At 41.5% G+C, this 27,280-nt stretch overlaps 2 protein-coding genes across 5 annotated transcripts; one reads left to right on the top strand and one right to left on the bottom strand.

The window, feature by feature from the left end:
* PMPCB (peptidase, mitochondrial processing subunit beta) lies at nt 1–9,769 on the top strand. 2 transcript variants are annotated; one of them, XM_075144858.1, is made up of 13 exons: nt 1–125; nt 2,711–2,851; nt 3,180–3,266; nt 3,742–3,871; nt 4,266–4,464; nt 5,144–5,223; nt 5,791–5,903; nt 6,561–6,704; nt 7,294–7,454; nt 8,841–8,926; nt 9,002–9,090; nt 9,303–9,378; nt 9,474–9,769. In XM_075144858.1, exons 1-13 carry the CDS (start codon nt 36–38, stop codon nt 9,536–9,538), a joined length of 1,461 nt encoding a protein of 486 aa, XP_075000959.1. In that variant the 5' UTR covers nt 1–35; the 3' UTR covers nt 9,539–9,769. The 2 variants fall into 2 exon arrangements, with proteins under 2 accessions (XP_075000959.1, XP_075000951.1); XM_075144850.1 differs by having other exon boundaries at nt 17–125; nt 7,291–7,454.
* Nucleotides 9,731–27,207, bottom strand: DNAJC2 (DnaJ heat shock protein family (Hsp40) member C2). 3 transcript variants are annotated; one of them, XM_075144758.1, is made up of 17 exons: nt 27,037–27,207; nt 26,078–26,268; nt 25,388–25,463; nt 23,117–23,215; nt 20,697–20,838; nt 19,413–19,493; nt 18,548–18,613; nt 16,688–16,779; nt 16,465–16,586; nt 15,443–15,592; nt 15,053–15,141; nt 14,897–14,966; nt 13,710–13,894; nt 12,336–12,436; nt 11,267–11,374; nt 10,352–10,506; nt 9,731–9,851 (listed from the first exon to the last, which is right to left on the bottom strand). In XM_075144758.1, exons 1-17 carry the CDS (start codon nt 27,092–27,094, stop codon nt 9,777–9,779), a joined length of 1,860 nt encoding a protein of 619 aa, XP_075000859.1. In that variant the 5' UTR covers nt 27,095–27,207; the 3' UTR covers nt 9,731–9,776. The 3 variants fall into 3 exon arrangements, with proteins under 3 accessions (XP_075000859.1, XP_075000849.1, XP_075000869.1); XM_075144748.1 differs by having other exon boundaries at nt 26,078–26,179; nt 27,037–27,202; XM_075144768.1 differs by lacking the exon at nt 27,037–27,207 and adding an exon at nt 26,544–26,661.
* Nucleotides 27,208–27,280: the final 73 nt, after the last annotated feature.

The following is a 27,280-nucleotide window of genomic DNA, read 5'->3' on the forward strand; positions in this document are numbered from 1 at the left end:
AAGAGTGCCCCCGCCCCGCCTACCTGCTCGCCAAGATGGCCGCGCCTACAGCTCGCTTAGCGGCTCGGCGGCTTTTCCTGCCTTGGTCTACTCGCCTTGTGCGAGCGTCCGGCTCGGGGGACCGGGTAGGCGGCGGAGCGGCGAAGGGGAGGGAGGTGCGGACAGCCCGGGCGCCCAGTGGCTCCCTACGCTGGTGCTCGTGTTGCCGCAATGGGGGCGGGGGGATTGGCGGCCGGGAGGCGCGGTGCACGTTGGGATTTGTAGTCGCGGCGGTGGGGAAGGCGGTGGCGCTGGGTGGGCGCCCCACCACGGTGCATGGCGGGAATTGTAGTCTCCGCCCGGCTGAGGTGAAGGTGGCGGCCGCCCCTCCGCGGGACACAGTGATCCGGGGGGCGAGCCCGGGTGCCGCAGGCCCCAGGGTTTGCTGCCTGCTCCCTGGGGCCACTGTTACCCCCTGTCGCCCCCCGCGGTGCCGAGGCGTCGGGGCTGGCGCGGCGCCTGGGAGCCGGAGCGGTGCAGTGCGGGGGCTGGGGCGCGATGCCTTGGAGAGGGGCAGCAGCAGCCTCCACGCCGGCACGGGGCCTGCCCTGCTCACCCCAGGGGGGCTCGGAGAAAGCTTACACCCTCCTTCTCTCCCGTGGTTAGGTGGAGGCTGCCCAGAGGCCCTGATCCCAGAGCTCTCCCCTTCTGTCATTTTCCCCATCCTCCCAGTTTGAAACCTAAATTTTTCTTTCTAAAAACAGGAGAAGGAAATTTTTGTTTTCAAACACAGGTTTTTCCTTCCCTGAAATGCAGACTAGCAGTGAAAATGATCCCTTGCAACAGCCCAGGCTGGGAACTGGCTGGCGGGGGAGCAGCTCTGTGGAAGAGGCCTGGGGGTACAGGAGGGCAGCAAGGCCCGGTGCGGACAAGCAATGTGTCTGGCAGCAGAGCAGGTTGGCAGCAGCCTGGGCTGAACAAACAGGAACACAGCCAGTAGATAAAGGAAGTGATTAGTTTGACCTTGTCAGGCGGTTAGAATATGGCAGCTGGCTTTGGGCTCCTCAGTGTAAGGAGGACATTAGTGAACTGGAGTGTGTACAGCAGAGGGCCACCAAGATGGTTGTGGGCTGAAGCATGTGCCCTGTGAGGAGAGGCTGAGGGTCTGGGACTTGTTCAGCCCAGAGAAGACACAGCTTTGGTTGGACCCAACAGCAGCCTGCCAGTACCTGTGAAAAGGTTGTCAGGAAGACAGAATCATGCTTTTCACAGTGGGGCATGGTGGTGGAATGAGAGGCAATGGGCTTAAGTTGAAACTAGAGAGGTAAAACTGGACATATGAAAAACTTTTTTCTCATGGGGCAGCAAAGCAGTGGAGCGCGCTGCCCAGAGAGGCCGTGCAGTTTCTCATCATCCTGGGAGATATTCAATACCCAGCTGCCAAAAGCCCCGAGCAAACTGGTCTGACCCCATAGCTGATCCTGCTTTGAGCAGGAGGTTGGACTAGAGACCCCCTGAGGTCCCTTCAAACTTGAATTGTGCTATGATCCTAAAATACACGAGTTTTGAGAGATCTAGCCTATTGGTATTCCAGGAGGAGAGTGGGTGAGAGCTGGATTTTGTACTTGCATGTTTAGGGTAGTCACATGGTGAGGGAAATTTTTGTTTATTTGATACATTTAAAATTTTTGGAATAGCTTATTGCTTGAAGTATGCATTTGGGATACATATTTAAATTTCTTGACGTTGAAAAAGTGCAATAAACTTTTTTAACCTCCATCTTCTCTTCTTTTCTACCCCTTCTGATTTAATGTGCTTTAACTGCATTGTATAAAAGGTGGCAATTTCAATATCTGTCTCTGTTCTGAACAATGGGTGACTGTGATTGCAGTCCGGGACATAAGCCCTTGGACTATATCTCACTTCACTTTAGAAAGCAGGTACCCAAAAGAATTCCAGATGTTGAAGGATATATTCAAGATCCTGCAGGCTCTTGCTGGCAGAACTGGGAAACAAGTGTGGCTCTTGGGGTGGCTGGCTGATGATAGTAACATCCTTTTCGGTCAGATCATTTCATAGAATCAAAGAGTCGTTTAGGTTGGAAGAGACCTTTAAGATTGAGTCCAACCATTAACCTAGCACTGCCAAGTCCACCACTAAACCATGTGCCTAAGCACCATGTTTACATGTCTTCTAAATACTCCCGGGGATGGTGACTCCACCACTTCCCTGGGCAGCCTGTTCCAAAGCTTGACAACCCTTTTGGTGAAGAAATTTTTCCTGATGTCCAATCTAAACCTTCCCTGGTGCAACTTGAGGCCGTTTCCTTTGTCCTATTGCTTGTTACTTGGCAGAAGAGACCAACACCCACCTCGCTACAACCTCCTTTCAGGTAGTTGTAGAGCGCGATGAGGTCTCCCCTCAGCCTCCTCTTCTCCAGACTAAACAACCCCAGTTCCCTCAGCCGCTCCTCATCAGACTTGTGCTCCAGGCCCTTCACCAGCTTCGTTGCCCTTCTTTCGACATGCTTCATGTTTCTTTTCTGAGTCAGGTTAATGTATCCCTGATGTGAAGCAGTGGCGAATAAATCAGTGCTGAATTTTTTCTTTTTAAATGCATGCTTAAAAAAGATCCACAAACTTAATGTTTAAGTTCAGGAATACATTTTTCAGAAGAGCATCCTAGCATATAACTTAACAATCTGAGCATGACTGATGCTTTTTCCTTACAGTGTGTACATGTTGGAACAGGCAGGTTCAGAGCTTCCAAAGCAGCAACACAAGTAATCTTAAATGTTCCTGAAACTAGAGTGAGTCCTCTGGAAAACGGCTTGCAAGTAGCTTCTGAAGACTCTGGACTCTCAACATGCACAGTAGGTAACTTGTAAAGGGAAGGTTTTTTCGTAACTGTTCATGTGTGTTCATTTCCTTGTGGAAATAAATTTCATTCTTTCAATGTTTATTAACAATTGTTCTTTAAATTGAAGCTAGGAAATACAAGTCTTAAGGCTTTTGTAAATGATTTGTGATTAGATTTTTTGTGAAGATCAAAATTTTCTTTTTCTTGAAAACCTGCTTCGTTTAAGGAAAAAGCCATTTAAAAATAGGTCTTGAAAATCTAAGTGTAGTTCATACACAAAACTAGCAAAGCTGCATTGTTAGCTGGAAAAATGACAACTTTTTTTTTTTTCCCCCAATGAGGTTGGACTTTGGATTGATGCTGGAAGCAGGTATGAAAATGAGAAGAACAATGGAACTGCTCACTTCCTTGAGCATATGGCTTTCAAGGTGAGTATGAGTATTGATGTAGAAGGTTACAATGGATTTCTAAGTTATTTATCTTTAAAGATCAATGATAAGAACTTTGTCAGAATTGTATACATAAATTTTCCAAATCGAGGAGAGGAAATAAAAAAGTGGATAACTTAGACTTTGATTTCCATTAGAAAATGAAGCTAAAGTTCTAGTTCTGTGTAGCTGATACACAACTATAGATTAGTAACACAGGTATAATTTTAACTCACTTTTAACTTCTTGTAATAGTCTTAGAAGATACATAGTCCACCTTTTGCCAGCTTTTTATTTTCGTTTGGGAGCATAGTAGGATTTATATCTGACTTTCAAGCTTGGAGAGATTAGTATGCCAGTTTTCTTTCCAAAAGACTTTTTCTTTCTCTTGACCTTGACTTTTCCAGCAAGAAGTAGTAATGATGAGTAGGTGAATTAAAGAGTCTCGTTTGATTTTCTTACTGTTTTATTTCAGGGAACAAAAAAGAGATCTCAGTTAGACCTTGAACTAGAGATTGAGAACATGGGAGCTCATCTGAATGCGTATACATCCAGAGAACAAACCGTGTATTATGCAAAGGCTTTTTCGAAAGACTTACCAAGAGGTAACTGCTTTCATTCATCAGAAAAGCAGCAAAGAACGAAGTGCTTATCCAGCTCCCTATGAGACAATGCAGAATGATGCTTTTACGGCGTAACGGTCCCTTCCTTCCCGGGTGAAAAGTCCTTTCTTGAACTTCACAGGAATGTGAGAATGCAGGTTTGGAAAGGAGAGTGCCAGCAGGAAAGTTGATATTTGAAACATTTTTGTCTTTAGATTCCAAAAAGAAAATACTCTTGGGACTTCTCCCTTTCTGCAGAACAGGTCTTTTGTCCCCTTGCAAATCTTATTAGCAAAACTTGGGCCACTTGGTCTTTGGGGTGGGTTTTACTTTTGGAACCAGATTTTTCTGGTAGTCTGAAAATACGCTTTCCATTCCCATCTCTGTTTTCAATTAGCTGTGGAAATTCTTGCTGACATAATTCAGAACAGTACCCTGGGAGAAGCAGAGATTGAGCGTGAGCGAGGAGTTATACTTCGAGAGATGCAAGAGGTTGAAACCAATTTACAAGAAGTTGTCTTTGATTACCTTCATGCTACAGCCTATCAGAAGACAGCCCTAGGACGGACAATTTTAGGACCCACAGAAAACATCAAGTATGTCCAAATTTGTGGCCGTGTTTAATTGTGTGGTAACTTTTATATATTGGAAAGACTCATCTGAAAATGTAGGGAACAGCGTCAGTTTTCATTTTTACCTGGAATGTAGCTGAAATTGCATTGGATATAACTGTAAGAATTCCCCTATTGCCTCAATTCCCCTGTATGCAGGCATCAAAGGGTATGTGAACTTCAGATGTCTACTACGTGTCTTCATTACTTGCCATATTTTTCTCCTGTTTGTTAAAAACGCATCTGACACAAAATCGAAAACGCTTCTTTTTCCCGTCAGTCAAGTGTGGGGCGTTACTGTAAATACAACTGTGTTTGCACTGCTCTTTCAGCATTTGTTTATACCAGTGCAGACCAGGAGACTGCTAAATGTGCTGTTTTCAAATTGGCATGAGATCATTAGTGGATCCAGTCTCCACCTGACTGAGTTGGTAATTCTCATTCCTTCACGGGAAGCTAGAACAGCTTTGAAAGGCAAAATGTATCAAGTTCCTGTTTCCGTTTTAGGAAGTCACCCTTATTTTAGCTTTCTGCCTCTATGCACAGCTCTGTGCATTGGCAGAACTTACAATTACTTTGATATTGTATTGTTCTATACATTTAGCTCTTCTTACTCTAATAAACTTTACTGACACAGTAGTGATGTTTCCTTGACTGTTTCTAGATCCATAAACCGTAATGACTTGGTGGAGTACATAACAACACATTACAAAGGACCCAGAATGGTCCTGGCTGCTGCTGGAGGTTAGTATGAGATATTCACCCTGGATCATGTAAAACTATGATTAAAACCATGGTCTTTAAGTTTCTGGGAACAGCATGATGAATTACCCATTGTTCAGTAGGTCCTGGAAGTTCATTGTTAGCCCTGTTTTGTGCCTTCATACCCTTTGAACTTTTGTTCTCTTTTCCCCTCAGTAATATTCCAGAAATGTTCCTAAACCAGTAACTAGAAGTGAATCGGAGGGCAAGGTCATTCTTCCATGTGGGCAGGAAAAGAGGGTCCTAGAAGGGGTTCAGTGTGAAAAGGGAAGTAGCAAGGAATACAGAGAAAGAGAAATAACATCGAGGCTTGAAATTGAGAGCAGCTTGATTTGGTGTAATACTAATAGAAGACTATTGAAGAGAATTAAGGAGGGTGATAATGATGATCTTACTCTGTAAACAGGGAGGTGTGAGGAATCTGGAAGTGTGGCATTAAAGGGGGGGGAACAGTAAATTACTGCTTGGTCAAGTCTTTAAACTGCACAGCAATTTAAATTAACTGTTTACAGAGTAACATTACAAAATATGTGAAATATCTTTGTTCAGGGGTCTCTCATGATGAACTACTTGACCTAGCAAAGTGCCACTTCGGTAACTTGCCGTCTGCTCCAGAAGGAGGACTGCCACCCCTGCCGCCTTGTAGCTTCACAGGTAGTGAGGTAAGCTGTTAGACGGCTTTTTGAGCTGCCCCTTATACTCCCTGTGAGCACAACTGGCACGTGCTCTCTGCTGAGGAGAGCGAGCTTCTCGGCCACACACTCAGCAGATTAAAAGGTTTCTTGCCCCCTGTGAGGGCAATGGAGTAGCTGCTTTCTAAGGCAGTATTTTCCAACCTTTCCTGGACAAGCCTCACTGCCGCCACTTTTTCTGCTTCATCAGTTCCTGGAGGAATACCTCCCTTACCCGTGCTGCTACTTTCCTTTTATCCTCTTGCCTACGGTGTTGGAGCATTTCCACTTGTTTGGCATCACTAGCTTAAAGGGTATGGCAGAGAACTGAGACACCTGTGTTCTATTCCCAGCTCTATTCGGATTTTGAAAAGTCATCAGCTTTCCTTGCTGCTGTTTGTCGTAAAATGACTTGTAATGCCCTCTCTGCATGTGTGGTGTTAGACTTGCTGTTGGTGGAGTGCTCTGAAATTGCCACAGGGAAGACTAGTTAAGGTGTTAAATAAAGCTTCATATGCTTTTCAGTTTTGATTCTCTATGTGCATGCTTTATAATCCTGATGGGATGGAAATGTCTGTCTCTTGATATTTAACTTCTCATATACATTACTGTGTACAGGTACTAAACTACTTTCATATGTTCCCACAGATTCGTATAAGGGATGACAAGATGCCCTTGGCGCACATTGCGATAGCTGTTGAAGCGGCTGGCTGGTCGCACCCAGATACAATCCCACTTATGGTAGCAAATACTCTGATAGGTAACTGGGATCGTTCCTTTGGAGGAGGCGTGGTGAGTCAACCTGCGAGCACCTTCCTGCGCTTAATGAGGCTGGTGGGCTGATGAGATCTCTCTGGCTCGGGTACTGCCAATACAGACCCATTCAAACCTGTCTGATGGCCTTACTGCTGCTGTATGGCTATTACTTCTGAAGGTCTTTTTTTGGAGTGGGAGAAGGGGATCCAATTGTGAGTCTAAGACAATTTGTTGCCCAAGATCTAGGAAAATCTTAGGAAGTGGTTCTAAACTACAGTGGTTCTAAAATAGAGGTGGCTTGAGGTCTGCCAGCCCTCACGGAAAGCAGGATGTTTCATACCTGTATGTCATCAGAACCTGTGGCTGTCAGTAACTGTCCCTTTCTTGAACCTAAGTAGCTTTATGATTTTTGCTTAAATCTGGGCTGTTACTTGGAAACATGAGATTACATGCAAGGAAAGAAACTGTTGAGATGAAGAGCTGATAATTAACCTTGTAGCTTCTGCTAGAACCTGTGATACTTCTGCATGTTCTGTCATTGAAATGAAAATGGGAGACCATGGAGATGACTAGTAGGCTTTCAAAAAACTTCATAAAATAATATATTTTTCTTTTGCCTCAGCAGAATTTATCCAGTAAACTTGCTCAGATTGCCTGCCATGGTAACCTGTGTCACAGTTTCCAGTCCTTCAACACCTGCTACACTGATACAGGGCTGTGGGGACTCTATATGGTCTGTGAGCCATCCACTATACAAGACATGGTGCACTTTGTTCAGAGAGAATGGTAAGCTAACAACTCTTTCTCTAAAAAGATTGTTTTCAGTGGAGGAATACAATTTAAAAGAAATAGCAATCATTTAAAGAGAATATTTTTGTCTCTCTGCTTAGGCTTGCCTAGAAAAAACAAATGCATCAAGTTCTAAGCTTTCACACTCAATGCAGAGTCCCAACAGCCAGTTTCTGGCAGCCTTACTTGGAGTGAATAGCTTAAGGTTTAGGTTTGCTTTTCTTTTTCTGCCCTGGAAGAATAAATAGTAACTGTAGTTAATATAATAGCATTCCTTATACAAGAAAATATGGCAGTGATTTTTTTTTGACTTGCAAGTGACAGGAGTTAGGAAAATGCATCAAACCTTTTAGAATATTACTAAGTCAGTATACAGTGCCCATGAACTGCATGTTTGACAAATGAAAGAGTAAATATTCATGAATGAGAATAATGAATGTGCAATTACCTACAAACACCATTAGCAGTTACCCATTCTGCAGTTGTTATCCCACATGATGTACACGGTGGTGGTGTTACCTAGAGCTCTAGTGAGTATATAGGGAAATGAAATGATGTAAGGTAGGTGAGCTGTCATATATGGAATTTTGAAACCTGGGATTCTAGGTAATATACATTAATCTAAGGCTTAAATCTAAATTGAAAAGATGTCCATAGGTGCAACTGTAATGCTTGAACTGCAGATGTGATTAGAAACAGACATACGTTATTTAAGAGCACTGATTTAAAGTGGGTGAAGTTGAAACAAAAGTTTAAAGAAAACTTGAAAATGAGGAGTGTCTTTAATCACATAGATCACTTCTCATATACCATTATTCTATGAGATCTCTGTAAACAACTTAATGAGAAAAATGGTATCATTTTAGCTGTCTGTTTGCTGCAGCTTAGCACCAGGGAAGGTATGAACCATTCCTGGGGCAAGAATGTTTTAAGATATCTAATGCATCCCCCTGTCCTAGTGAAACGTTCCTTATGCAGTGTGGTGTATCATTATCTCACCAAGAGCCAGGAAGTAAAGGATTGCCTTCTGGGCTAATTACCTCGAATTGTTTGGCTCCTACTATCTTAACAACAGCTGTTCTCCAGATAGCAAGTATGGACTACACTTGGCACAAAATATTCATTTAATAAAATGAAATACAGCTCTTCTAAGGGGAAAAACTTGCTCTTAGGTATATTGGTATGCTTCCAAAAAACCCCACTCTTACGCTGCTGCTTTGCATCCTGTGGCTTGTTTCCATACCAAATTCTCTTACCAGCTCTGTCTATAGAAAAGATGTGCCTGGTAGGTGTATTAATGTATATGCACCTCATTATCACAGGCAATCTTGTGTGCTACAGGTTACCATTATTTAATGCCTTTGGATTTAAACTATTTTTCAGGATAAGACTTTGCACAAGTGTTACGGAAAATGAAGTAGCTAGAGCAAAAAATCTTCTAAAGACAAATATGCTGCTACAACTTGATGGTGAGACTTACAAGAGCTATTTATCCTTACTGGAGTTGTATGCTGATAACTGAAGCATATTTTCCCCTATTTTAGGGTCCACACCAATCTGTGAAGACATTGGAAGACAAATGCTGTGTTACAAGCGCCGAATCCCAATTCCAGAACTTGAGGCAAGAATTGAAGTAAGTGGCACTCATGTTGCAACTTTTAAATTAGGCCCTTAAGAAATTTAATTGCTACAGGATGTAACAATACAGAAGTTAGACGGTTTCCATGCGAAAGTTTTCAACTGTTTTGTTGCCTGTTCCTCTGGATTGTTCAAAATTAAGATCACTGGCTCTTAATACTTTTTTAGATGGGATTGGTAACAAAGATGTCTCTTTACCCTTTTTAGGCTATTGATGCCCAGACTATAAGAGAAGTTTGCACAAAGTATATCTATGATAAGCATCCTGCAGTTGCTGCCGTGGGTATGTTGTATAAGTTTCCCTACCCTCCCATAACCCCTCCACACCAATCGGTATCAGTTTAGCATGTGTCATGGCCAACTTTCTTTAACTTCCAGGTCCAATTGAACAACTTCCAGAATATAACAAAATCTGCAGTGGCATGTATTGGCTTCGTGAGTAGTGAATAATAAGAACTTTCAATATGTTTGAGCTTTAGAAAAAAAAAAAAACAACACCAAAAAAACACCAAACCCAAAACCGACTACACCCCTGTTTAAAGCTTTTGAGTTGGAGAAATGCATTGGAGAAGATTAAAACTCAAGAACCAGCCAGTCCTGTGTATTTGTATAATTAAGGAAGGAATGAAAACATGTACAGTATTTGCATTTTTATTATAAAACAAAGATTGTCAGTAAGAGTCATTTCTTGACTTTAGTAGCATTCATCACTTGTTCTTGAGCAGCTTTCTTCGCCTTGACCATTTCAACGAGTTCCTGGAGAGTTGGAAAAAAAAAAAGATACTTATTAAAATGTGGAACTTGTTAACAATGCTGTGGTTTTGAACACTACATATATTCAGCCTGAAACACTCTAGCTCTCAACATAGTGAGAAATCTAGACAGTTTAATACCTTAAAACAGTTTCTGTTAGAAACAAATAAATTAATGAAAGGTCAATGCTCATCTACTTCCCCTGTAGCAGGAACTTTACCTACAAGAGGCTAGGGATAGGACTTTACCATCTACAAGAGCTTGCTGTCAAATTGTAAGACAGATTTCACAAGACAGACTTCCCTTCCCAGCTTCCACTGAGGAAAACTTAGTCCTTACTACTCTTTTGGGGTTGAGTTACCAAAAAGAAAAAAAAAGTTTCTCCATAAGACTCCATCTTGGGCTAGTTTGCTGTTGTCAGGTACTGTCTCTGGTAGGGAAACCAAAGGATTCTAACAAGACCTGGGCTAATTACAACCCTAGAAGGAGGTGAGGTACCCTACCTTATATCGCTTCATGCAGTCTTTTTTTGACCGGCCTGGAACAGCTGCTGCTATTTTCTCCCATCTTTCGGGAGTATTTACTGGGTAAGTCTTCAATGCTTGTTCTAAAAGCTTTTGTTCTTCTGTAGTCCAAGGGGATGAATCTAAAGGTGATCCTGTTTTTAAATGCAAAAATGACAGTAAGAAAAGAAATACTTAATCAGGAGTCTATGAGATAAGCCTAAGAAAGTACTGTAAAATCAATTATAGTTGACTTAAAATCCTTGCAGCTTTGTGATGCAACTAGTCTGACCTAAGGGCTACCCAATACTAAAAACCTGAAAGAAAAAAAACAACCAACCCTGAACCTGTTTCAGGGTGGCCCTTGGGATCTTTACATAAAGCACGGAGGTAACATCTTTCGTTGTCACCTGAGTGTTAGATCACTGTAGCTGCCCTGTGAAGCCACATCATTAGGGCAGCACAGCAATGTAGCTTTTCCTTTTGTGTTTCAGTAAGGAAACACGTAGCCTTCTGTAAGCGCCTGGGAAATTTGATGGGAGGTGTTTGGGGTTTAACAGGAGACCAAAGCTAAGCTGTAGGATGATTCTGTATCTCAAGTGCATCCCCTCAGGTCTATTTTTACCTGAAGATTTAGCACCCTCTGAGGAACAGATCATCTCAGCATTAGACTTAACCTGTTGCCTCACCAGGAAGCGTTTCAAACTCACTATTTAGTTAACTGTGGTTTGTACTGTCTGTACCAGAAACCCTCAAATCCAGTAACACAGCCTGGATCACTTTCCTACTTGCTACATAAGTTTGGAAGTTAGTAAGTTTGTTTGTAAGCAAGTCTTAAGTAAGTTCTGGATTATTTTGTTACTAAGATGCACAGGGGAGACAACTCTGCAAGAAGGGCTGCCTTTTCACCGTTACCTTCAAATCGTTCCGAGGGGGCAGCACTGTCCATCTGAGGCACCACACCATGTTCTTTTTTAAATTTGTCAAACGCTTTCTTGTTTATGTCATCTTTCTGATGAGGGTCTGAGAGCAACAGATATTGAATAAAATAATTATTGCAACAAAATTAAAGCCAGATGTAACAATAAAAACATTGTGTAGCAGATTGTTGTGAACTAATAATCACATAATCAAAAAACCTAATTCCTACTTCCTTTAAAATGATGGTAAAGAGTTGATAGATTTAAAAAAAATTCTTTCAGGGTCCAATAAACTTTGCTCAAAGTGTCAGGCTCTCCAACCCCTATCCTGCTTTATACTGCTCAGAATACTTTCTCCATAGAAGCTTAAGCCTGAATCTGCAACTTCGGTGAAATCGAGAGGGCTTATTCTCTCAGTAAGGGCTGTGCCACAAACCTCACGTAATACCCAGAGTACAAGCGTGCCAGAGGGGCAGGAACACTGGGAAAGTCTGGGTCCTCCTTGTGCAGGTATGTGGTTTGGAATGGAGTAACTTCTTGAAAACTTTGTTTTTTTCTTCTATAGTGGAATGTTTTGATTTTCCTTGAGAACTTATTCCAGAGCTCTGTAGGCTCCATTTACCAGAAGAGGAGATGAGCCACATTAATTTGGGTGTCTTACTCTGGTGCCGAATCCCATTAATCTTTTTCAAGTGTCTCTATAGCTTCATCAATTCCATTTATTCTAGATGCCTTCCTTTGTAGAGAGCTTTCTCAGAGGCCCATTTGTCTCCCTCTGAGTGTAGAGGAGCCTAGGCAACGCACGTGGCCTAGTCATCTGTGCCTCAAGTTAGATTAAAAGAATTCCCGAGAGTCACTCATGAAGTGGTGACTTACAGAATAGCCATTAGGCTGAAAATACTGAATCACGTAAGTGCTCCTCTAAATCTCCAATCTGAACTCCATTTCTTTTGGGGATACAGAGGACGTTTTCTCATAATAGAAACACAATGCTGTTCAAAGAAAATCAAGCTGTACAGAAGCATGCAGACCATCTTATTACAAAAATAAGGTAATGTAGATACCAAGCTTTTGGAGGCTCTTTGCTTTATTGATGACATCTTTTGCTGTTCGTTTTATTCCAGTAGTAGAGTGCAAGTTCATGTAATTGGCAATAACTTCCCACCTAAAGCAAGAGTAGAAAGGGTAAACCAGCATACTACATAATAGCTTATCTTTGTACAAGCTACGGTCAAGCTCCTGTGCGCATTTATATCAACTCCTAGGTAAGTTTAGTCATACCCTGAATACATGTAAACTCTCATGGTAACTATTCTGGAAGGCTTTCAGTCAGCAGATGTTTCCCTTAAGAATTCAGTCAGCTTGGGTGAACTTGTCTTCCAATACAGAAAAAGGATGGGGTGGAATATAGGTGTGTAAGTGCAAACCTCTAATCCTCAAAACTCTGCTCAGCTGTTGCTTTCCTGAATTCCCTAAACACCTCTGACATTAAATACTGCAGCTGCACTGAAAGGGCTGAGAAGTTACTAACCCTGTTTCCACTGCCCCCAAAAAGAATACCTAAACATTAGGTAAAGAGGCTTCAACAGGACAGCCCTGGAACAGCCCTAGCCCCAAAATTATTCCTAGTCCATTCTTAGAAAATGGAGGGGAATCTTTGCACCTGATCAGACAGTAGGATCGTGTCTAGGCCTGTGTTCTCAATGAGTACTCTTGACTGCTGAGCTGCAGTGCAGAAACAGGTGTTGGTATCATCTCTGTAGAGTATGACAGCTTGTTTTTTTAAAAGTAAGCCTCCAAATCTTGTAATGGAAGCTTCAAATCTGTGAATCCTAAGTGGAAGAAGGCATTTCATTCTGGGGAACGAACAGGATTTAAGGCATGCTCCTGTTCTTGATGCTTATTAGTAAGCTGACTGCCAGTGCTGCTTTCTGTGAAGCCCAGCCTTTCCCTTTTCCTCTGGCTTTCCCCTAAAGAGAGCTGGGCACTTCATTCATATCTCTGGCTGTTTTCTTCCTGCTGTGTAGAGGAGAAACCAGCCTCACGTTCCTTGTGGAGCTACTGGCAGTAGCTTATGCATTTGTATTCCTGCCCAGCTGCATCATGGTCACTGTTCCGGTTTTGTTCTCTGCTTTAATGACTGGAGCCTATCCTGTGGTAAGCCCTGTGCAAACATGCACCTCAGCACAATCTTGCTGATGGACTGAGGCCCAACTTTGGGGGGGGAAACAAGATACGGAGCTATCTCCAGTGACACGTAGAGCATAGTACTAAGAGAAGACAAACCACAGGCTGCTCAACAGTCAAGGAAGAGGAGGAAGTTCAGGGAGTCCTTAAACTGATATCATACTTGGGATAGTCTGAAAATAAGTTGTATTATGCTTGTTATTTAATTAAAAACTGTTAGTAGGACTTTTAACACCAAACCCGAGAAGTACCTTGAATTAGTCCCTGCTGGGAAGAGGTTCACAGCTTTAATTAGCAACTGTAAATCATCTTCTGGCCAATTTTTGCTTCCCCCTCCACCACCAGTGGTTGACTTTTCTGAACTCTTTGTTGCTTGGCGCATACGAGCTTCTGCCTCTTCTTTCTCTCGCCTTATTTGTTCGTTTATTTCTTCTATCTGAAGGATTGTAAACAAGCATTATTTATTTCTTTTTACTTTTTACAGTGACACAAACCCCTCTCTCTGGAATTGCTTTGAGCATTGAATTTTGCTTAGTTTCTGTTCTGTACATTATACATAAGGAAATGGAGGAGCTTATCTGCTTCAGTATTATTTCCCTCCATCCCGTGCGTAAATTTGGCCATCCCAGATGAGAAGCTACAGCAGGAATCCATCACAAGTTCACTAGGAAATTAAATGAACACTCCCAGGATTAAGGCAAAACTTCTGAATCTAGCGTGAATGTCCAGGCTAACACCTGACTTACAGGGACAGATCCACAAAAGTATGAAGAACCTAAAGCAACTAGTGAGGGCAGTTAAACATCCACGTTGAATATACTGATTCCCAAATCTTCCAACCTAACTGCCACCTAAGCCTGGTTATGCCAGAAATTCTCAGTTACTATGGTTGTACTAAGTTAGCATTACTGCAGCAACCCAGATTTTAGTTCCCAAGTGCTTACTCATGGTTAGATGGCTACGTGTAGTTTGTTAGAAAGCAATTCAGCAGAAATTTAGTTAGTTATCCATCGCACATCTCTGTGAACTGTAATCACATCTTGAGACTGTGGTGTGACATATCTTTAATGTATCCGCTTCCGAGTATGCCAAGCCCAGTCTTGGCCTCCTTCCCCTCTAGGTAATTGCTACCCATTGTTGGGCAAAATTAAATTCCTGTACTGTTTCTGTATCCTGTACAAATGGTAGGTTTTGTGTCCTTTACTAATTAGAAACACGTATTTTTTTCTCAGCTGGCCCTGGTTATTTCAGCAGCCATGAACTGCACTATGTGAAATGGAGCAGAGATCAGGTCTGCCTGGGGACTCTGAAACTCGGGTCTTTGTGTTTAACAGGCAGGATTCCACAGCAGCTATGTTGTATCTTACTTCGATTCAGACATGTAGATTTCACAAATCAAATTATTCTGTTATTTTGATTTGACACTCAGCATAATTACCTGTTTTACTACAGCCGCCTTTCCTCCTTCCCTTGTTGTGGATGTAAGTGCTTCATTCAAGCATTGCAGACTAAAAATAAATTATTAAGTTACAACGGATAGCTAGTAGAAAGATGGGTATCAAAACGAGCAGAAATCAGCAGCAGGAAGACTTACCTTGCTAGCTCAAGACGATCACAAAGCTTTTCCACCTCCTCCATCATTTTAACACAATCTGCCTCATTATCAGAAAAGTAATTCCAGTTCTGGAAGCAGAAATACATGTTCTACAAAGTTCTTGAACTTTATTGTCCTGTTCCTTCAGACAAAGGCTTAACACACAGCATTCTTCAGCCACTGCTGTGTTTGGACATACTTGGTCAGCTTTACTCATAACTCAAAACCGTATGATAAGTACATGTTTCAGTATTTCGCTTTTTAGTAACCCCATGTTCCGTACCCATCTCCAGCCATAAGAACAAGCAAGGAGGTGATAGGGTCTGATCTAAGCAAACATAGTAATTTCACTGATGTAACCTGTATTTCACTATAATAATATTTAAATACCTTGCATGTCGTTCTCAATTTTTGCCTTTCTTTCTTGATTGCTTTTTTCTGTATCTCTTTTTCCTTTTTTGCTACTAATGCTTGTTGCCTAACTTCTTCTTCCTCCTTTTCTTTTGCTAACCGTGCTGCTTCTAATTCTGCTTGTCTTTGCTGCAATCAAAAGGGAAAAACAAAACAAACAAAAAAAAAAATCAACAAATTCACACTGCTTTTTCTGTTTCTGGTGTGGTGTTTTGTTTTTTGGGTTTTTTTTTTGGTGTTTGTTTTCGTTTGGTTGTTTTTTGTTTTTTTTTTTTAAATACATCAATACTTTAATGTTTGGTTTTGCAAGAATTTTGAGGGAGATGATGAAACATATACCAGTTGGCCTTAATTCAAATACTCGCTATGAGGACCCCTAGTTTATAAATCCTGACTTCCTTGATTCCTTGACAATGAAGATACAAAACTGCATGAAATTTCCTATGCCTGCCCCAAGAGTATAAGTTTGGAAAAATGCAGTGGTCCAACTTTTCTCCTGCATCATTATTAATATAAAATCTTGCAGTGCTCCAGTATTGTCTTTTAAGCACCTTACAGTTCCCTTTCATTCCTGGTACTGTTTTCAGAACCATCTTTTCCAAGCTGTTAATATTAATCAAATATGTTATGTTACCTCAAAGTGTTTCATACCAATCAACCATTCACAGACTATACACACAAGGCCAGCAGCTGTATCCATTTTATGAAAAAGGAAAATGGGCCACAGAACTTAACGACTGCCTCTAAACCAAAGGAAGCGTATGCAATAACAGAACTCAATTTTAGAAGTTTTTTTGTTTCAGATCTGTGCTCCTTGTTTTCATCTCATTCTCAAAAGGCTGTCAGTCTTGCACTGCCTGTTGCGCAGGGATCAAAGACAACACATCTGTAAACCCCAATATAATTCTAACAGTAGCTTTCTGACACATCTAGAAGCTGAAGCAGTGGATCAGGTGTGAATGAACCAAGGTTTTTCAACCCAAATAAAGTGGTTAACTTACTTTTTCTTTTGCCTCCTGTTCTTTTCGTTTTGCTTCTACCTTTGCTTTCTTCTCTGCTTCTTTCTTTGCCTTTTCTTCCTCCTTAAATTTCTTTATCCTGGGATCACAGCTGTATGCGTTGTCTGACAGAAGAAAGGATACATCATGTACAAAAGAAAAACAGGAGATTTCCACTGTTAGTTAACAAATCTCTCCTTAAAAAACCAGCAGTTTGCATGCTCACCAACAAGTGTCCTAATTCTGTTCATTTCTTCTTTTTTTCTCAATGCTCTGGCAGCTCTGTTCTGCTTTTCAATCCACCTCCTTTCATCTCGACTAAAAAGGGAAAGCATAGTTCAGTGCTAATACCCCACAGTGTCAGTCTGTTAGAAATTCAACAACAAACTTTTAAAAAAAAGTTTCCCCACAGAGATGCCCTTCTCTGAATACTTCAAAAATAGACTTCAAAAAATGAAGTTCCAGCCCCCAAGCTCGTGTCAAAAATGCTAAGCGTTTACACAATTACAGAAATCTTCAAAACACCTGACAAAACAAGCTGCTTATCTGTCATTGCAGGGAATGAGATCATGGACTTTATTTTCAAAATGCAATCCACTTGTTGACCTAACATTAAACCCAAGCAAAACAACTGAAATGCTAGTATAGAGTTGAATTAAAGGGCAGCAATATAATCAATGTCAATTATCTCCATTTTACTGAATATAGGTCATGTCAAGTAAACCCATTTGCACAGAAAGAACACATTCTGTGAAGTACCATGACATTCCAGTAAAATCATGGCAGATTCACTCCAGGAAAATACAGATTAAAAATTGGCTGACTAAATAATCTGAAAATATTTGTCAGTGCTGTCAAGAAAGAGGCAAATTTTTAATGGGGGTCTATATCCTCATCCACGCAACCAAATACAGAACAATATACCTCAGAACAAAGAAAACAATCCCCATAACAGAGTAGGGGACTACTATGAGTAGATTGAAGGTTTAAAACACGAGCAAAATCATCTTTGGCAAGAAGGGATAACAAGAATCATGACCATCTGAACAGAAGCTGAAAGTAGTTCTCTCTCTGAAGTACAGCATAGATGTACCATTTGTTTAAACATTTTTAAAAAAGGACACTAATGATAGGAATAAGCAAAAAAAAAAAGCTACGCAAATAATTCAAGAGTCTTCCAATGAGAAGCCTAGAGATTAATCTGCATAATTTTTCAAAAATAAAAGTGATGTGGAGTTGATTACAGTGCCTTCACAGAACCTTCACAGGAGAGAGAACATCGGGTCTAGAGAGGCTCAAAAAAATTTAATAGCAGGAAAAGGCATAAGAGAAGAGGAACAAATGCCTAGCTACAGCCTAAATATGGCACAGTTTTTAGCCACAAAGCAAGCTAACCACTGAACCTAACTACAAAATTGATTTCTGTTCAAAATTGGAAGAAGAGGTTCATACAATGCCAGTTATGGTTATACAAGGATGACTAAGTGAAAGGTTGCATCCTGCAAAATACGTGCTAGACTAAATGATTCGATGCTCTAACTTGAACATTCTGTTTATAACTGTAGGAAGGATAAAAATAGAATGTATTTTTCAATGGCAACACGGTCTGAGTAATTCAGTAACTATCACTACATCAACAAATACACGATTTTTATTAACGTCAAGCTGTCAGAACTAATCTCTCTAAATTCTAGAAAGTACTGCTTGTCTCAGCACAGTTTAATAAAGACTTGGAGAGAGAAGTGATACCTGCTTACTCATCCACTCTTACCTGGCTCCAGGTTCAACCTGTGTTTGGAACTTACTGGAACTTAAGAACAAGTCTGAACTTAAATGAACACACATTTCAAAGCACCTCAGAAACACCTCTGTGATGCAAGCAAGAACTATTTCAGTTACACAAATAAGACAGAGAAGCCCACAGTCAGTCCAGTTCAAGTCCATGACTGACTACTAAGCTGGGAGAGTGGAATTCAGTCTTGGTTCAGCTACCTTTCTTCCTATGACTTACAGTCTAATAGAAAGTTGGAAAATCTTGCTGTATCAATCTCTCAGTCTCCTGTCAAACTTCTTTTTACTTACATACCATTCTGCTTTTTCTTTTTCCTCTTCATCTAAATAGGAAAACTCTCTCCAGGAATCAAAATTATACCTAAAGTAAGCAAAAGTAAAAATACCAAGAATGAATTAAAAAAAAAAACAAACCAACAACCAAACAGCAAAACTATTACGAATTATCTACCTTTTTTACTATTAGGTTTTCGTAGGCAATTATACTGTTAGTTACAGTTTATAATACATAACTTATAATTATACTGCACCTACAATGATTCCACCGTGTTAAGTCAAAACACAAGATGCTATTGAAAGTAATGATTTACATCTATCTGTACTGTAGGACAGAGTATATTTTAGGATAGCGCAGTCTCACCAACTCTGAATGTCTACAGTGCAATTGTCTAAGCTCCCATTATAGGCAGTGGAAATATAGTGCAGTCTGTAGAGTTCAGAAAGAAATTAATTTAATCTTTATATAAGCATCTGTATTTAGCAGATGAGTCAAGCCATAAACTCGACTGACTTTATTGGACTACACAGACCTCTTTTAACTAGGGGAGCTTAAATACCTAGTAGACACCTCCGCTTGTGAAAACACAAGTTAGGCGAGATGAACCCCACTTCTAGTCTGTGGGTCAACTCGGTTCACAGCCATTACAGTCAGAGAACTGTCAGAAGCTCCTGCTGTAACTGTGAATTTACAACACGGATGTATGAGCTAGGAGAAAGCCAGCTCAGTTTGTGGAAGGCACCAAACAGCTGTGGGGTAATTTCGTGACATTACTAGGTCGGAACAGGCCACAGCCAACAACCTTCATTAAAAGCGTCTGCAAGCCCTTTACATTGCACATCTTGAATATTGTGAATAGAAACTGAGGTATCAGCTAACTTACCAAAATGAATAGAATGCATCTACCTCTTCAAATGATGAGTTCATGTCCCCAAGTTTAGGAACATTTTTCTTATTTGACCACCTGAAAATAAATGGATATATTCAAGAAATAATACATATAATCTTACTTCATAACATGGCACGTGTTAAGTACAGAATCAAAATACCAAATCAGAGGCTCCCTCCCACCAACACAGAGGGGCACCAGGAAAGAGGAAGAAAACAGGAGAGTTCCTTCTAAACATCCTCCAGATTGGGCCTTTTTTGGGGAGCTCCCCTAGAAAAAGCAAACTCCTCCTGCCCGAGTTTAGTGTGCCTACAGGGAGACCTGATGGAACACAAGCTATCTTTGTAGATATTCAATTCTCCGCACACATTCTCCTGGTAGAGAAGCTTACAGAAAATGGACAAAAGGTGCTCTGTGAATAACTTGGCTCTGTGGTAGGCTACAGGAATATTCTAATGGAGTACGAGGGAATAACGCATGCTCTGCCTCCATTCCATTTTTTCCCTACAAAGAGGGAAATCTTTCATAGGCTCTAGAATTTCTTATTCCATGACATAGCATCCATTTCCAAGCAGAGAAGGGAACAACCCATCTGACAACCACAGATCCAAGTCTGAATCTCTGGAATACTTGATAAAAGGTTCAATAAATCTATTTTACTAATCAATGGATTGTTCAGAATGTGTTGTAAAGTGCCTCACACAATAAAATACTTTTTCATACAGGTAAAAGGTGAAATAGACTTCTATTGTGACAGCCTTAATACAAAGTTAATTGGCAAGCATGAATCAAATGCAGAAAAAAAGTCACACACCTTAAGAGAGAACCACCAAATACTGATAGTTACATTTATCTTCTCTTTTAACCAGCTAAATTGTGAACATAACTATTGTCTTCTGTTAATGTCTCACCCTCATAAGAAAATCATAAAAAAAGCAATTTTTAGTCAGTAGCATACACACACTTGGTATAGTAAATAATTTTAAGATGAAACAATGTGTTGTACAAAAGTTCAGTAAGTAATATGGAGCTGAGAACAGACTCTTTTTTTTTTTCCCCCCAAATCTCATGGGTCAAACTCAATGCCACCAGTGTGACAGTTCAGATTATTTTAAAATGAAATAATAGAGAATGCACTATTTTACTTGTATTACATTTCTAGCAAGTGAGTGCATCTCCTAGCATCCCTTAAAATCACACCTGTTACAAACACAATACCAGAAGAGTTTGCAAATGCTGATTCTCCAGCAACAGCAAAGGCAGTCTGACATAGCTTACCTGGAATTTCTTTCAAAAACTGGTGAAAAAACTTCAAAGAAGTTTTCTTTTGCTTCACTTTTGGAAGGGACAGAGTTATCAAAAGTAGGATCTATGCTGTTAAATGCTCGTCGTTTCACAGGATCAGATAATATTTCATAAGCTGAAAAAAAGTTACCAGACATAAAACATGAGACTAAAGTGAGTCTTCCCCACAAGGTGGGCATGTTACAGAAAAGGTTCTAAATGTTTAAAAAGATGCTCTCAGATCTGTGTTGGACCTATCATTCTGTACAGCTTGATATTTAATTATTTTAGTAACACCAAATAGCATTGCTATCAATTCCTGTTAAACTAAGTAGGAGGAAAATGTTTATGAAAAACAATACATTTAACCATTATGATGTAACAAACCAGATTATATCTAAAATAATTTTATAGCAGTAAATTTGGTTCAGGCACTGGGAGTTTGGGCATGACATCTTCAGGCTTTTATCCTACACCAGATCCTTGCAGATAAATTGACAAAAAACAGTCTACTAAGACAGGCACGGAATAAAAGCAGTCCCTGAGTTAATACGGTGTCAGAACTGGCAAGAACAGGAGCCATTCATTAAAATTTTTGCAGCTCATGATGAAGTTGTACTGAGACTTGGAAAGAGTACACACCACCACATAGCTACTAGCCAAAACATGCACGCGCTCCCAGTTCTCCTGTTCTTACAGTCCTGTGGTTGGGGACCATCACATTACTGAATCTTATAACCTGGAAATCACACAGACTGCAACTTCAGTAAACTTGTTTTCTCTCAAGGAAGTGTGGAATTACTTTGTCTGTCAGTTCTACAACACCCATTATTCTTCAGTAAGAGTGAAAGGTCATCAAAGGAATCAAATTCGTGTTGCGATCATTCGTGGGCTTCTCTGACTGCATCCCTGGGCGGAGAACACTGCACCGAGAAGGTCGGATCTAGAAGGTGGTAAGCTGGAGGAGACCTTAGTGCTCTGTGGTTCCGTAAACTCTCACTGCGCATGTTAATGGAGAGAGGCAGGAAAGCAAGGGACCACCAATGAGCTGCTGTCTGCCAGTCTTCCCTTCCCCTCTGGGAAGGGACTTCCCCCTGCCGATACTCTGCACGACCCCAATTATCCTCTACATTGCAAGCTAGGGGCTTCAATAACCCCCATACCACCTTCCTGATGCAAGAAATTCTATGCACATCCCTTGGTTCCTCTTCCACTTAAGAGATGTCCCTTCCATACAGATCCCCAATTCTACTCCCACATAATCAGTTCCCCCAGCACTGTATCTCCCACTCATTCCTTTGTCAGACCCAGCTCTGAAGCCCACCTACGTACTCCTGCCTTTCCAAGTTTCTTCTCTCTGTTCCATTACCACTTGCTCCTACTCCAGACTCCCCTTCCCTACCACCGCATCTCCTTCCTCCAAGGTGCTGCCTGGAAGCATTACTCCTCTTCCACGCCTCTTTGTGCTTTCCTTTCTGTTTATCCTTAAACTTAGATCATAAGCAGTTAAGGGAAACATATTTTGCTCCTTGCATGTAGAACACGGAGCATATTCCTGAATTCAGGTACAGGTTGTTCTTATTATAAATATCTGCCAGTTTCTGACAGGACTGCAACTATGGAAAAAAAAAATTCCTCTGGCAACTTTTTCCCTTTTGACAACTCTAAGGGAGGCTGAAAATATCATTAGCATGTCTAATATATCATCTAACATTTTAACTAGTATTGTAAGAAGACACCCAGAAGAAGAAAGTTTAGAACACACAAATTCCAAGATCTTCCCCCATCCTGACCTTACTGAGTCAAAAAAATTTGTTTAAAATAAACAAAAAAGCCAAACTCCAAAGCATTTCTGGAGGCATAAGTCATACACCTAGAACACTCCCTATGGTTCTGGAATCGGCCAGCAGTGGTGTTCTAGGTCACTGCAGGCAAGAAAGGAAATGTTATTCAATTGAGTTCACTCGGTCATGTGTGGGCAAAAAAGAGCAGCTGAAGAAACTGATATCCTATATCAAATCAACAGATGCTCTGTTGGCAGCGTAAGTGCACTAGAATTCAGATTTTCCAAATGCTGTTGGTGTCTCAGGGGAATTACTTACAGCACACCAGTTTATCCCAGGCACGTGGCTACCTCTAGTGGTTCATCTCTGCATACGCTGCTACAAGCGTTCATGTTTTATCACCAAGTGGCACGGCAGACAAACGTCTATCAGCTGCATTCCCACACTGCTTCTGCCCAGAGGGGAGTTATGTTATTGTAATTTACTGAGGCAGTTTTCTAAAATGGAAAAGAACTTCTCTGGCTTTTTAGTAATTGACAATTCTTTAAAAGCCTAATAAAGCACTACAAATACATTTCAGATAATCAAGTAGATTGAGAGAATAACTAATAAAAGAGATCAATTGCTTACCTTTAGTTATGCATGTAAAATAATCATTATCACCTTCTCCTATCTGTTCCCCTGCAGCTTTTCGCTTGTCTGGATGATGTTTCAAAACCATGGATTTATCTAGCAAATAGATGCATTAGGTTTAGAAACACTTCATCATCAGCAATTTATTTCTCACAAACTACAAAGTAATACAATAATTCCAATTGACATTTCTCCAAACAGATACTTTAAAAAAAACCAAACAAACAAACCTAACCCCAAAAAACATCAGAAAGAAACCAGATATGAGTTAATGAACTTTCTTTGAATTGTCAGAATTAAAATTATTTCATCTTTGCTGGGACACAAAATAACTGCAACTCAGAAACTCTATTCCACCTTCATCAGCTGAAGTAGTACTGATTTTCTGGGACGTAATCTAATATTATGCATAGCAAAGTGCTTCCGTAACTGTACAGTTTAAGCAGTTTCAGGACCTTAATTGTGCAACACTGTACAATTCCCTGGGCAATCATACTGAAAAAATAAAGAAAAATAATTAATGTAATTTTAGTTGTTATTTCTCATGAAAAGCAAACAGTCCAGATAAAAGAAAAATTGTATTCTAACCCTTGAGTAAAGTTCTGAACACAATCCAAAATTAAATTTAGCAAGGAAACTACAGCCACGAGCCTGAGAAGACTGCTGCACTTACCCATGGATAACAGTAAGAACACACACAAGACTTTGTGGTCAAGTTCTCTCTTTACTTAGGCCTTAAATCCTAAGATTTAACTAACACATACAGAGTATCTATGGAAGTTGCTACCAAGGTTGTCTTAGTGTTTAAGCAGTAAAGCCAGATTTTAAACTGACTTCTTTGCCAAAAGGTCTAGCCATATTATCATACAACACAAAATGTACCTTCTTGGCTCACTATAAAATACCAGAGAGAAGTTATCATGCAAGTAGTTACAGCAACCTGCGTTTTGAGAAATAAATCAGAATCCTTGTTAAAAGTAGGAAAAGCACAGTATATATCTCTATACCACCATGTAATAATTGAGTGCTGTTAGGATCCAGAAGAGAGAGATGCCCCAGTTCTTGCTCGACAAGATTAGTGAGACCACTAATCGTCATCAGAATAGGTGTTGCTCTATGCTACACTAGCACACGCTCCATGGTGGCACTGCTAAGCAACACGTACCTGAAGCAACATAACTTCCCGTGCAAGTTGGTAATTTGCTGATTTCCACCCATTTTCATTTAGGAGTAACTTAATCTTCATCTGTGGTTTCACTGGGGACAGTGATTCTACTCACACCACTACAGTTATACAGGCAATTGCTTGCAAGATCAATTCACAAAATCATCAGCTTATTTCATAAAGGCTATTGAACAATCTTCAGAGTACTTTTAAATCTTCCTCCACTAAACACTTGCACCCTTCTTGCCAAATCAACTCTTGGTCACAGTGCTTTCTGGAAAAAATGTTCTGAAGCCCAGCATGTTGTTCCTTCATATGCAAGTGCCATAAAATTACCCCAATCACCTGCATGTGCTTCTGAATCACATCATGATTTAAGACACAGGCCCATGACATCATTAAGCAGCACAGTGGCACTTCCAAATGCTATTGTTTACCTACCCAACATGTCAAGGAAACTTAACCTCACAAGGCTACATTTTTAACAGCTTGGTAATATCCCAGAGATCCAGCCACAGGAACGCTACAGTTTTCACATGGTAAAATGATCAAAGAAGAGCAAAACTGAGCTTCTTAGTGACCTAAGTAACTTTTAGTTACTTGAATACCTGAAAATTCAAGAGCTACTGCTCCATTCCCATGCAATGCTCAGTCTAATCAGAACGGTAACAGCAGCGTACTTCTTAAATATTCACTAGCGTTACCGTGGCAGCTAACCACTGAAGCTAAGGGGCTTCAAGGTACCAACCTACTGGAACACATAGGACAGGGCTAGTTGTACTTCTTTGCCTTTCACTGAGCCTGGCTCAGACTCAAAAATGCAGAAATGTACAGTTATAGTCTCAAGGTTGTTGACAAAAAACACAGACAAGAAAGCTGAGATATGAACTGGGTGAAATTTTTGAATTCCCTAGCTTTAAGCCTGTGGATTTTGGAGCTGTGATGCGAATTTAGAAGGCTGGTAAGCAACACAAATCAAAGAGTGGGCATTTTTAGGCCTGTGAAATAGTAAAAAGCTTGTTCATGACATGTATGTATTTTCACGTGGAAAACAGTTGTGTACATCTGAAAGAAAGGTATGTTTATGAAGGAAAGGTACTTACGAGCTGCTTTGATTTGTTTCTGAGTAGCCCTGTATCGTATATTTCCCAGCCCAAGAACTGCATAATGGTCTTGATTCTGAGGAAAAAAAAAAAGGAACCCTAATAAACATTGATAAATGCGACCTAAAAAGCCACAACACATACAGAAAAAGAGTTCTCCTCCCTATCTTTTAAAAGCAAGAGGCAGAATTCTTCCCTCTCAATAAATATTAGAAAAAGAACAATTGTCGTAAAGGCCATAATTACTGAATAACCAAATGTAAATAAATTAAGCCACTGTTACAGAAATTCAAGTAGCTTAATCTAAATTGGATTAAAGCACTGAATCCTAGAAAGTTCAATTATTGGAAAATTGAATTGCTGTCTTTAATATTAAAGAGTGCTAACACACTTCCAGAGTAAGGGAGGTGGTAACAGGGAGCAAAGACACTCTTACTGCCTACAGGCAGTAAAATGAAAAACAACAGTTCAAGACTAAGATCTTATCCTGATGTGCACTTGAGTTTGCCCTAATCAACCAGTTATGCGTGGAAAATACAAACCCAGCTATAATGCTAAGGGACACAAACCAATTCAGGTGGGGGTGGGAGGGGAGGAGGAAGGGGATCTTTAGCAGCTGGGAATGGCAGATAACTTTGACAGGAGATTTCCAGCAAAAATAATTAACCCTAATCTATACCAACTGAATACCTTCCAGTCCTTTGGATCAAGGGTTTTTAACATAGGAAATTCTTCAAGCTGCAATTCTTCATCCCCTGATTCTTCAGAAAGTTCCTTCTCATCTTCTAGCTCCTGGAAAGAGGCAGAAACATTTATGTTTCTCCTCTTAATAAACGCTTCAAACCATCTTCCCACAGGTTCCACTTGACAGAGTACTGATGCTACAAGCAAAAACATAAAAGCAACTTCACCTTCTGTGGTTTACTTTTTTTTTTTTAATTAAACCCCATCAAAGCCCATAAAAGTACTGCATCACACAAGGCTACAGCTTGCCAAATCTTCCAGTTCGCCCTAGAAACACCAGACTGCTTTAAAGACTGCAAGAACCAGAACACACGCCTGTCAGACGGTACCTTCCGAACACTTCACTGGGTTCTCGGACCCTGAAAGGTGCTTTCAAGTTAAAGGAACGCGCATGTTAAATTATATTTAATACCTTCCTTGCTTTGGTAATACAGGCGCTAACTGCGACAGAAACACTAAACTCGGACTGATCCTCCCTGCGTTCCCGCTCCCCCTCGCACAGGCCACTCCCTCTGGCAGCGGCACCAGACTTGTTGCTCACACACCGACTCGAAACGAGCGCCGCGGCAGATGCACCACGTGAGAGCGCAGCGTTAAAGTAAAATAAACGGGAAAGTTCTTCAGGAACAGACGGTTTTTCAACTCTAACGCCTCAGCAGGGGCTGGAGGGCTGGGTTCCTCCCCCTGGACCGCGCACTCCCTCAGCCCCAGGGGAGCCCCGGTCCTGACAGCCGCGGCTGGGGGTGCCCTGCGCCCCGGCGGGACGGGCGGCAGCGGCAAGTCTCGGCAGCAGCGCCCCGCTCCCCCCCGCGACGCGCCGCCTCCGCCGGCCGGTGCCTCGGCACCGCTACAGCCCCGCGGCCGCGCCGCTCCCGCCCCCCGCCTGCGGAGCCGGCGGTACCTACCGGCCGACAGCGCTCTGGCGACGGCCGTGGCCTGCCCCTCCTGCGCCCCCCGCAGCATGGCGGCGGCGGGCGGCGGGCCGGAGCGAGCCTCGGGCCTGGGCGCCGGGCCCCGCTCGCCTCGCCTCGCCGGTTGCCAGGAGCCGGCGCATGGAGGCGCCCGGCGAGCGCTTCCGGGGCGGCGGCGGCGTGCGGCGGGATAAGCGGCCCGGCGGGGCCCAGCCCCCCCGCCGCCCCCTTGGCGCCC

Source organism: Calonectris borealis, chromosome 1 (genome assembly GCF_964195595.1).
Source record: "Calonectris borealis chromosome 1, bCalBor7.hap1.2, whole genome shotgun sequence".
Lineage (NCBI taxonomy): Eukaryota > Metazoa > Chordata > Aves > Procellariiformes > Procellariidae > Calonectris > Calonectris borealis.

Excerpts from the sequence above, each read along its gene's own strand:
- PMPCB (XM_075144850.1), top strand. The coding sequence starts at position 36 with ATGGCCGCGCCTACAGCTCGCTTAGCGGCTCGGCGGCTTTTCCTGCCT. Across the intron at positions 6,705-7,290 it reads GTTCCTTTGGAGGAGGCGTG|CAGAATTTATCCAGTAAACT; the intron begins GTGAGTCAACCT and ends CTTTTGCCTCAG. Across the intron at positions 8,927-9,001 it reads TATGCTGCTACAACTTGATG|GGTCCACACCAATCTGTGAA; the intron begins GTGAGACTTACA and ends CCCCTATTTTAG.
- DNAJC2 (XM_075144758.1), bottom strand. The coding sequence starts at position 27,094 with ATGCTGCGGGGGGCGCAGGAGGGGCAGGCCACGGCCGTCGCCAGAGCG. Across the intron at positions 26,269-27,036 it reads CGCCAGAGCGCTGTCGGCCG|CATCAGTACTCTGTCAAGTG; the intron begins GTAGGTACCGCC and ends TTTTGCTTGTAG. Across the intron at positions 9,852-10,351 it reads ACTGCATGAAGCGATATAAG|GAACTCGTTGAAATGGTCAA; the intron begins GTAGGGTACCTC and ends CCAACTCTCCAG.